General features: G+C 40.6%; 1 protein-coding gene across 1 annotated transcript in view; it reads left to right on the top strand.

Annotated features, from left to right (window-relative positions):
- LOC141054283 (voltage-gated delayed rectifier potassium channel KCNH8-like) overlaps positions 1 to 12432 on the top strand; it is an 883800-nt gene that overhangs the window by 521162 nt on the left and 350206 nt on the right. Inside the window, exon 3 of the mRNA XM_073551561.1 lies at positions 2304 to 2438. Coding sequence (XP_073407662.1) covers positions 2304 to 2438 — 135 coding nt within the window. The remainder of the gene's footprint in view (positions 1 to 2303; positions 2439 to 12432) is intronic.

Below are 12432 nucleotides of genomic sequence, written 5' to 3'. Positions count from 1 at the left end.
TAAGTGTCAAAAACTTATTGTGGGAAATTTACTTAAAAGTGAAGCTATTGCTTAAGTTTGGTTTTTGTAATATGATTTTGTTTTTTTTTTTAAATTGCAATGTTTTTTTCTTCAGATCACAATCTTTATCTAATATATAAAGCTCAAGTGTATGTATGTATGTGTGTATGTCTGGGATTGGCATCCGCACCGTCGCAGCTACAGCCAGAAAATTTGGCACATTCACACGTCTGGACCCCGAGAGCGTCCTAGGCTATGTTGTGAGGCGAAATTTTAACCCCGCGCGTTCCAATTCACCAAACAATTTTGCCCCTATCTACATAATAGGGAAAAAGTGTGTGTATCAAGCCCCGCCCCTCATTATGATGTCATAATGGTTGCCATGGCGATGCTGATGTCATCATAGGTTGCAAGCCCCGCCGCTCATTATGATGTCATAATCGTTGACTATGGGATGGAAGATGTGTGATGGGTATATGGGCACTGGACTATGGGATGGAGGATGTGTGATGGGTATATGGGCACGGGACTATGGGATGGAGGATGTGTGATGGGTATATGGGCACTGGACTATGGGATGGAGGATATGTATGACGGATATATGGGCACGGGACTATGGGATGGCGGATATGTATGATGGGTATATGGGCATGGGACTATGGGATGGAGGATATGTATAATGGGTATATGGGCATGGGACTATGAGATGAAGAATGTGTGATGGGCATATGGGCAGTCGACTATGGGATGGCGAATATGTATGATGGGTATATGGGCATGGGACTATGGGATGGAGGATGTGTGATGGGTATATGGGCACTCGACTATGGGATGGAGGATATGTATGATGGGTATATGGGCACGGGCCTATGGGATCGTGGATATGTATGATGGGTATATGGGCATGGGACTATGGGATGGAGGATGTGTGATGGGTATATGGGCACTCGACTATGGGATGGAGGATGTGTGATGGGTATATGGGCACAGGCCTAAGGGATGGAGGATATGTATGATGGGTATATGGGCACGGGACTATGAGATGGAGGATAATTATAATTTGCTATAACTAACCACAGTTAGTTACTATGCCCTGGCAGCGCCGGGCTCTTCAGCTAGTTTAAAATAAATATATTAGCAATCTTGCTATTGTCACTCTGGCCATTAGGGTTTTTTAGACTCCTGTCTTTTCAGGAAGAGTTTCCTCTAAGAAGTTTTATTATCAGAGGCAGGATAATTAACAGGTAACACCTCCATACACAGCTGATAACACAGGATCAACCAATCACAATAGGTGATGTCAAACCTGACCCTGCTCCCCCTCCTTTGACAATGGCAATTGCACATGCTCAGTAGATAATTCTATACATATACAGTATAAAATAAGGTTGAGATCTGGCCATTGTGGCTAATGTAAATGTGTTGTTTTCTAAAATAACAGGAAGTTAGAGTATAAAAAACCCATGTGTAAATTGCAAGATTTCTATATTTTTAACACAGATTTTAATATGTAACAAAAAAAGCATTGCAAAAGTATAAATATAACACAAAAGCCTGGTTTAACCAATAGGTCATTTTCTGATGATAGCTTCCCTTTAAGGCTAGGGTCACACGACCGATTTTATCTCCTCTAAGAAAATCAATCCGATTATGCTAATCACACTCTGATCAGAGTTTGATCAGAGTATGATCCGACTTTCTCAGATGTGGAGAAGATGGATAAAAAAATTCTCTATCTGCTCCATTATGTCAGTCTGGGAAAAATCGAACCACACTCTGATATCATCCGATTTTTTTAACGGACCCAATGACTTGCAATGTCGAGTACAATCTGATTTACGGAAGCAAAAAAATCGGATAAGTGCACTACCCCATGGAATGACACGGACAAGAGTGCTATCTGTCAAATTGACAGATAGCACCCGCCTGATTTTTACGGTTGTGTGCATGAGTAGAAGAGTTAACCTTCTGTATCATGTTATCTTTCATCTGTGTTATTGTAAGAGAAAATGCATCTAGGTAGAACATATCGGCCACAGTCACGGAAAATGTATGGTTGGCACAACGTCAGCTGCTCACAGCAATAACCTCAGAAAACAACATAAAGTTATCAGAACATATGTTATAAAGTTGCATCCAACAAAACACCTGTGACAAGAACATGAAAATCATTTTGCCTGTCTGCAAAAAAGTGTGCATAAGAGCATCTGCTTCCAAAGAATGTAGATAATGTATCTGAACTGTTTGTGTAAAGAATCATCCTTTGCTAGAAGAATATCTCACGTCTTTTATGTCATTTGCAGGTGGCTCATTCTGGTGTCTCCTTGATATTGTTCCAATAAAGAATGAGAAAGGTGAAGTGGTTCTTTTCTTGGCTTCTCATAAAGACATCTCAGACACTAAGAGCGCGCTCTATCCAGATGACTGCAAGCCCACAGGTGAGGAATAAAGATATAATACATGTACAAGTGTTTATATTCTGACTTTACTCCCTCTGGATAGAAGAATCTAAAACTCAGGAAAATTCTCTATGCTCAATTAAATTAAATTCTATTAAGTTCACTGCCAACTAATAGGTAAATAAACAGAACTTAATCTGGGTTGCCAAATGGTGAATCTGGCAGTGCTCCTGAACGTTCTATTAAACTTACATCAATGGCTGTAGAAAATTAAAGCTGTGTAATAATGCTTTCAGTTATATTGTGAAAGTTTTCCCCCTGAGATTGCCACAGAGGTGAAATTATTACCCTGAGTAGTTATTCACAAAATACGGTAGATCTGGTTTATTCAGAATGTGCTATACTACATCAGGTTGCTGGGTATTAAAGCTTTACCTATGACATCGCTAAAGTTTGTGGTTTAAAAGCCTCTTCTCAAGTTCTTAAATTGCTTTAATTCGTTAGACAGCATGGAAGTAAGCAAGTTTACAGTTGACTTACTTTTTATAACTGTTGCCATTTTCTTGCAATGACAGCTTTTATCTTTTATAGAGTACAGCTTGTTTCCATGACACTGGCTAAGAATGCACAATAGTTACATTCCTGGAGAGAGGTGAACTCATAACTTCCCATTCAGCTCTTTACAGCCCATTGATTTGTATACAGCAGTTAGCTGCTCACCTGCCTCCTCACCCTTTCACTTTCTGAAGAGGTGCAGTAATAAATCCCCAGTCCAACTGGTGATGGATCTGTGTGCCTGTTCAATTACCCTATTATTTCAGTATGTAAATATAGTGACAGCTGTGTACACTCCAGAACAAACCACTGATAGTTGAATGTGTTACAGTAGAACTTGTGCTAAGCTTTATAGTTATGCTATTACTGTGGCTCTGCTACTCACCAGAACTCTCAATCAAGGAGGAGACCACGCCCTTCTAGAAACAACAAAGTATGGAGACTGAAATGCTGTCTGCTGCTCAAGAAGACCCATTTAATGTTTATAAATGAAGGATAAACAAACCAGATTCATCACAGGCACTGAAATGCCATGTTACAAGGGTGGAGATGCATCATGATGCCAGATGATGGGAGAATCAGGAGTGCCCAGTCTTCCTTTAGTTAGAATAAAGACACTGCAGGCTTACATTTCAGAAAGATGAAAATGGAGGCTGTTAGAAAAATGAATTGGATAAGAGCTATGTAGCAACTTTAACAGAAGTGCAATACGAGTGAATGGTGTTGCATTGCAACCCCCAAGAGTGCTCCATCAAGAAATTTGCAAAAAGTCTAACTGCATCTAACATTTTTACAACTTGCTTGTCTCAGTTGCAGAACCGTGATGCGACCGAATGCACTTGTACTGCTAAGTGATGGAGCAGTGACACAGCAAACTATGGCTGCACAACGGACATCATGGTCAAAGTTGCGGTGTAGCCCTAGACTTATGGATCATTTTCATCACCAAACAAGTCCATTCTAAATGCAAAAGCAACTGGTCAATGTACTATGTAAACTTTGTGGAATTTGGAAATAATTAATCAACCCTTAGACATTTATACACTGATCTCAGTAATAAGAATTGTGTATCTGCTAATGGAAGCCATAATCATTTAAGGACAACGTGGCATCCCATAATACTAAATATAGATACATACCTTGCATCTTTATGCTGTACAGTTTTTTTAAAGGTTTTTTAAATCCTTCAAGGTGCCTCTTTTTTTTATCACCCCATTATATTCCACCTCTAATTTTGAAATAGTCAGGGATACATTAAAATGAATAAAGGTAAATACAAAAATAGTCTGATCACCCACTAAAACTGAGTATAGACAGGAAAATGTCACGTGATATCTCCAAAGTATCATACTGCTGTCTTCACTCATTAGGCAGCTAGCCAGTAAGGATGTATCCAATGAGCACCCGCAGCAAGGAGCAATACAAGAAGTCAGCGAGATCATGTGCTATCACAGATCTAATGTGGTAACACTGCTATTATACGGTTCTGCCATGTTAGACAGTGTTTCTAAGTGCTGCTTATTTGCCAACATAAAACTTCTTTTAAATGTTCTGGGGTGAGAACCTGTCCACTTTATATTAAGGCAAATAATTTTGTTTTTGCCATCAGATGCAACAGAGAACTTAGCCAGAACATGATATTAATTTACACTACTCCCCTAAGTGTTCTCATTTTTTGTTTTATTAAAATCCACCATATAGTTTCAGAGATATAGGCCTTTTTTATTTAGTGATAATTTTTATGGTCTTTAGATGGGGGCGTGGCTCACAGGGTAATTATGCAGAACAGTCTAAAGACACACCCCTAGGGATCCAGTTGACTACGCCCAAAAATTAGCACTTAATAAAAGTCCCATATCTCTGGAACTGTATGGCGGATTTTAATAAAACTAAAACTAAAATACTCAGGGGAGCAATGTGACTACAGTAAGAGCAAAAAGAGACCACTTTTGACCTGGTGACAGGTCCTCTTCTAGCAGCTAAGTGAACTACACGAACTGTTGGACTTCACTAATGTGATCTGCTTGCATGTATTATTATAAAATGACAAAAGCTCATTTGTGGATGGACTTCTCTTAAAGTCCTGGGGTTAGCTGAGTACTTGTAATGTGAGTATAAATCTACAGGAGAAAAAGTACTTTGTTGTTGAGCCACACAATCCACAGTTCGCACATTCTACAGCTTGGGAGACAATATTATTCTGCCACATTACATAATATGATTATGGTGTGTTATAATGATTATCCTTCTCTGAAAAGACAGAAAGACATGTTTAAGACAAAAGTCTGTTAATTAAAGAAGGAAAAATAATTCTGTGCCCTTTTAAAGAGCAATTAACGGTAAATACTCAACTGACATCAATTAAACTGATATTAGACCATTTATAAGCTGTCATTTATTTGATATTTCGCCAGTTCTAAACATCAAAAGGAACAAATTCTGTAATAACTGGAACACTTCTTCTCAAACATCCTTACCGCTCTTGAGTGTGGAGTTTTGCAGGTAATGAGAAAGATGACTGGCAGAGACCATACAGCAATGCTGATACTAAATGATGTCATTTTTGGAGATTCTTATTAAAGAGATTGTCCTATATTGGAAGAAAACAGCGGCTTTTTCTTAGAAACAAAGCTTCATCTATCCATGTATTGTGTCTGATATTGCTCCTCTGATCTACTGAAGTGAAAGGCTTTGTTCCTACGATGAGTTTTTGGAGAGTTGTTTACTCTGCGTATTATTTAAAAAATTTCAAGTAAATTATTTTACATAATGGGTGAAGAAACGGTTCAGAAAATCTGCAACATCAAAAACTCTCCAAAACCTCATTGTGGTAACGTAACCAAAGAGAATGGCTTGCAATTCACGTCCTGAGGACAAGTATGGACCAGTTTTTTTGGAAGAATGCAGCCATAGTTTTTCAAACTTCTAAACCTCTCCATGACCAGGTAATTTCCAAATTCTGTTTTTTCTTCCCCTATTAACTATTGTATGTTATCTTCTGTCAACATTACCATACAAGGGCTTGTTTTATATGAGTTGCAGTTTTTTACCATACAATGTTCTGGAAAATGGAAAAAATTTCCAAGTGAAATTAAATGATGATAAAAACATCATGATTCTCCGGGGCAGGATGATTATGGCGATCCTATACTTGTTAAGTTTTTTTTCTCAAGTGATAAAAAAAGTGAAAATTTGTAAAAAGAAAAAAATTGGCTTGAGCCATTAGCTCAGTTCAAAGTGTTTACATCCAGTCAGTGCCGAAGCTAATAACAGCTGATCGTTGTGGACACCATGTGTTAGACCGCTAACAACCTGCTGTTGATGAACGAGAGGATAGCTCATCAATACCATACGCTCAGACAACCCCTTTCGACATGTACGCGCATATCAGACTCCCCCTGTTTGGTATGGGTTGCAGCGATGAGCCCACACCTTTCCAGGCACACGACAACTGATCTATACAGCTGACGTGTGCTCGCAACAGCCGGTGGTGGAATTGCAATCCACCCATGGCTGTTAACTAGTTAAATGCCACTGTCAGTCTCTGACAGCGTCATTTAACTCTCGCTTACAGGAAGCGCATCACTAATCCCACCCATAGGTGATCGCGGGTCACCAGCGGATCAGCATGATATCCAGAGGTCTGCAGCAGACCTCTAAGGTTGTCATTGCCAGTTTGCTCTGAACGCCGCCCTGTGGACGGCGCACATAGCAAGTGAACATTTCTGCTACACACAGGCGATCTGATCATCGCCTGTGTTTAGCAGAGGAAATCAAACTATGGAGCTTCTAGTTTCCTATGAAGATTATTGAAGCATCCAAAAAGTAAAACAAAAATGTTTTTAAAAATATAAAAAAAATAAAAAAATAAAATTTCAAATCACCCCCCCCTTCGCCTTGCTCAAAATAAAACAATAAAAAAATCAAATATACACATATATGGTATCACCGTATTCAGAATAGCTTGATTTAGCAATGTAAGAATGAACCTAAGGCTATGTGCCCACGTTGCGTGTTAAAACGCACACTGAAAACTGGACTCCTTCCCAGAAATCGCGCGTTTTTTCCCCCGCACGATTTCACCGCGATTTTACCGCGATTCTGTTCGCGATTTTGCCGCGATTTTCTCAAGTACTTTCCAAGCGATTAGAAGCATCGCTTGGAAAGTGATTGACAGGTTGGTCACACTCGTCAAACATAGTGTTTGACAAGTGTGAGCAGCTTTTTACTATTGAGGCTGCCTATGCGGCATCAACAGTAAAAGATAAAATGTTAAAAATGATAAAAAATCGGGGTATATTTACCTTCCGACGTCGCGCGCTGCCATCCCGGGCCTCAGCGTTCCCAGTAATGCCTTGCGAGACCTGTGATGATGTTGGTCTCGCGTTACTATAGCGATCTCGCGAGACCGCTAGAGTCACGCGAGACTACGTCATCACAGGACCTTGCTGCAAGGCATTACTGGGACCGCTGTGGCCCGGGATGGCAGCGAGGGACGTCAGAAGGTAAATATACCCCGATTTTTTATTTTTTATTCTTTTTTTTACAGGGGTATGGTACCCAGGGCCTGGAGGACAGTCTCCTCTCCTCCACACCGTGGGTACCAACCGCACATGAGACGCTTAACTTCCCGCATGGTGGGCATAGCCACATGCGGGAAGTAAGCGATTCTCATGCATTCCTATGGGTGCGGAATCGCGGCAATTCTTTGCGATTCCGCACAAAAGAATGATCATGCTGCGATTTTTCCGCGATGCGATTCCGCCGCGGAAAAAAGCGCAGCATTAGCACAGCATGTTCGGAATGCCATAGGAATGCATGGGGTGCGTTCTGTACACGATTTTTAAACGTTTTCGCAGTGTTTTCGCACCGAAAATCGCGGCAAAAATGCTTAAAAATCGCATCGTGGGCACACAGCCTAATCGCTAAATGGCATAATAAGAAAAAAATTCAAAATGGCAGAATTACGTTTTTTCGGTCTCCGCTGCATTGCAATAAAATACAATAATGGACAATCAAAAGATGGTATCTACACCAAAACGTCAGCTCAGTGTGCAAAAACAGGCCTTCGACAAGCCCCAAATTTTGAAAAATGGAGATGCTACAGGTCTCGGAAAATGGCGCCTTTTTTTTAAACAAATTTGGCATTTTTTTTTACCACGTAAATAACAAAGAACCTAGACATGTTTGGTATCTTCAAACTCGTAATGAACAGGAGAATCATAATGACTGGTCAGTTTTAGCATTTAATGAACATGGTTAAAAAAAACTACTGTGGAATTGCACTTTTTTTGCAATTTCACTTCGACTGGAATTTTTTTTTCCGTTTTCCAGGAACCTGATATGTTAAAACCAGTGGTGTCATTCAAAAGTACAACTTGTCCCTCAAAAAACAAGCCCTCACATGGCCATATTGACCAAAAATAAAAAAGTTATGGCTCTGGGAAGATGGGGAGCAAAAAACTGAAATTCAAAATCTGAAATATCCATGGACGTTAAAGGGTTAAGGGAACATCTTGCAAACTTTGCATTGGGCACCAAAGTTATTTTCCTGCCGTCTTACAGTCAAGCAGGCATGCTCAGAGCAATTACAGTCACCGCTCACAGCACTGGGAGCAACTGCTCTAAGCATTACCCGTCACTGACTGACAGACTGCTCTGCACTGGAGCACTGCTGAGCCGGCCATCATTCAGTGCCAGGGTTACAGCCGCCACTCTCAGTGCAGTGTTGGCCACACCTGCATAATAATAATAATCTTTATTTATATAGCGCCAACATATTCTGCATCGCTTTACAGTTTGACAGTTTCAAACACAAGTCATAAGTAACAACGTTAATAATACAATAATTAAATAATACAATAATTAGACGACCCTGCTCGTGAGAGCTTACAATCTACAATGAGGTGGGGGAGATACAAAGTACAAGTGTGTATTTACAATGATGGTCCAGCCATCTTGAGGGAGTGGGGGATAGATAGAGATAGTGAATGGGCTACATAAGCACACTTACACATAAAATTACTTTGATTAGGGAATGTGAGCCTGAATGACTGAAAACCAGTGGCTCCCAGGAGAAGTAAAATTCATTATTGTTTATTACTAGCTGAAGAGCCCGGCGTTGTCCGGGCATAGTAACTAACTACGGTTAGTTATAACAAATTATAATGATTATATATATATATCTATATAATAATAATCTTTATTTTTATATAGCGCTAACATATTCCGCAGCGCTTTACAATTTGCACATATTATCCTCACTGTCCCCGATGGGGCTCACAATCTAAATTCCCTATCAGTATGTCTTTAGAATGTGGGAGGAAACCGGAGTACCCGGAGGAAACCCACGCAAACACGGGGAGAACATACAAACTCCTTGCAGATGTTGTCCTTGGTGGGATTCAAACCCAAGACCCCAGCGCTGCAAGGCTGCAGCGCTAACCACTGAGCCACCGTGCCGCCCCTATTTTATATAAAGCTGAGTATATAGCCCCGCCCACTCCGCATAGCCACATTCACTATAATATCCCATTTCATCCCGTCAGCCAGAGCCACCGGACTGCTACCCCTAATTTTGCACATCGTCCCGTCAGCTATAGCCACCGGACTACTAATATCCCACATCATCCCGTCAAAGCCACTGGACTACTACCCCTAATATTTCACATCATCCCATCAGCCAGAGCCAGTGGACTACTACCACTAATATTCCACATCATCCCATCAGAGCCATTGGACTACTACCCTCAATATCTCACATCATCCCATCAGCCAAATCCACAGGAAAACTACCCCTAATATCCCACATCATCCAGTCAGCCAGAGCCACTGGACTACTGCTCCTAATAACCCACATCATCCTGTCAGAGCCAACATTGTCAGGATGGCACTGTTTAACCGATTAAAATAATACCTGGGTTGGAGAAATCCATCTTGTGTTTTTTTTTAAATCTGTGTTTGAATTTTTAAGTTAATGAGATGCTTCATGCCAGACAAACAGAAGTTCCTGATTCTGGTCTCCCCCTGCAGTTTGTGACAGAGGGTGTTCTGTGTCGGCACAGTAATAAATTGTGTAATTTCCAGCTTTACAGAAGGACAATAACACCATAGTATAATAGGCCTCAGTTACCACAACTGACTATAAGGACAACTGTTGCTCATAGCAACCAATCACAGCTCAGTATCTTTTAAACATCTGTGGTGAAATGAAAGATGCTTAGTGATTGGTTGAGGTTATGTGGAGTGAGCTTGGCTGATACACACACATATGCTTAGTGATTGGATGGGGCTATGTGGAGTGGGCGTGGCTGATACACACACATGCTGTTGCTCATAGCAACCAATCACAGCTCAACTTCTTTTAAACAGCTCTGGTGAAATGAAAGATGCTTCGTGACTGGTTGGTGATACACACATACAGTCATGGCCAAAAGTATTGACACCCCTGCAATTCTGTCAGATAATACTCAGTTTCTTCCTGAAAATGATTGCAAACACAAATTCTTTGGTATTATTATCTTCATTTGTCTTAAATGAAAAAACACAAAAAGAATTGTCCTAAAGCCAAATTGGATATAATTCCACACCAAACATAACAAAGAGGGTGGACAAAAGTATTGGCACTGTTCGAAAAATCATGTGATGCTTCTCTAATTTGTGTAATTAACAGCACCTATAACTTACCTGTGGCACCTAACAGGTGTTGGCAATAACTAAATCACACTTGCAGCTTGTTGACATGGATTAACGTTGACTCAACCTCTGTCCTGTGTCCTTGTGTGTACCACATTGAGCATGGAGAAAAGAAAGAAGACCAAAGAACTGTCTGAGGACTTGAGAAACCAAATTGTGAGGAAGCATGAGCAATATCAAGGCTACAAGTCCATCTCCAAAGACCTGAATGTTCCTGTGTCTACCGTGCGCAGTGTCATCAAGAAGTTTAAAGCCCATGGCACTGTGGCTAACCTCTCTAGATGTGGCCGGAAAAGAAAAATTGACAAGAGATTTCAATGCAAGATTGTGCGGATGTTGCATAAAGAACCTCCACTAACATCCAAACAAGTTCAAGCTGCCCTGCAGTCCGAGGGTACAGCGGTGTCAACCCGTACTATCCGTCGACATCTGAATGAAAAGGGACTGTATGGTAGGAGACCCAGGAAGACTCCACTTCTTACCCCGAGACATAAAAAAGCCAGGCTGGAGTTTGCCAAAACTTACCTGAAAAAGCCTAAAACATTTTGGAAGAATGTTCTCTGGTCAGATGAGACAAAAGTAGAGCTTTTAGGGCAAAAGCATCAACATAGAGTTTACAGGAGAAAAAAGAGGCATTCAAAGAAGACAACACGGTCCCTACAGTCAAACATGGCGGAGGTTCCCTGATGTTTTGGGGTTGCTTTGCTGCCTCTGGCACTGGACTGCTTGACTGTGTGCTTGGTATTATGAAGTCAGAAGACTACCAACAAATTTTGCAGCATAATATAGGGCCCAGTGTGAGAAAGCTGGGTCTACCTCAGAGGTCATGGGTCTTCCAGCAGGACAATAACCCAAAACACACTTCAAAAAGCACTTGAAAATGGTTTGAGAGAAAGCACTGGAGACTTCAAAGGTGCCCAGCAATGAGTCCAGACCTGAATCCCATAGAACACCTGTGGAGAGATCTAAAAATGGCAGTTTGGAGAAGGCACCCTTCAAATATCAGGGACCTGGAGTGGTTTGCCAAAGAAGAATGGTCTAAAATTCCAGCAGAGCATTGTAAGAAACTCATTGATGGTTACCGGAAGCAGTTGGTCGCAGTTATTTTGGCTAAAGGTTGTGCAACCAAGTATTAGGCTGAGGGTGCCAATACTTTTGTCTGGCCCATTTTTGGAGTTTTGTGTGAAATGATCAATGTTTTGCTTTTTGCTTCATTCTCTTTTGTGTTTTCTCATTTAAGACAAATTAAATGAAGATAATAATATCAAAGAATTTGTGTTTGCAATCATTTTCAGGAAGAAACTGAATATTATCTGACAGAATTGCAGGGGTGTTAATACTTTTGGCCATGACTGTACATACATTCACTTTTATATATATAGATTAAACAAAAACCCAGTCTCATAATTAATTGTGACAAAAAGCACCTAACAGATGTATTTGCTCACAAAAATAGAAACCACTCCTATTAGCCCTAACATTTTGGAATAGGAAATGGGGCCTGATGCCTGCAACGCATTATTATCCCAAACGATTTTGATTAGTTAATGGAGCCTCCTGCCTGCACCCCAATATTATCCCAAAAAATGTACTTAAGTAATGGGGCCTGGTGCATGCGCACTAATTTTAGCCTAAACAATTTTAATTAGGAAATGGGGCCTCCTGTCTGCACCTCTGTATTAGCGCAAAAGATTTTTGATTAGAAAATGGGGCCTGGTATTAGCCCAAACGATCTTAAGTAGGAATTGGGACCTCCTGCCTGCACACCACCACCGCTTCATAG

Source organism: Dendrobates tinctorius, unplaced genomic scaffold (assembly GCF_039654945.1).
Source record: "Dendrobates tinctorius isolate UK_male_01 unplaced genomic scaffold, ASM3965494v1 ptg000177l, whole genome shotgun sequence".
In the NCBI taxonomy this organism is placed as follows: Eukaryota; Metazoa; Chordata; class Amphibia; order Anura; family Dendrobatidae; genus Dendrobates; species Dendrobates tinctorius.
The sequence above is the reverse complement of the archived record's forward strand: the minus strand, read 5'-3'. Positions and strand labels throughout refer to the sequence as shown.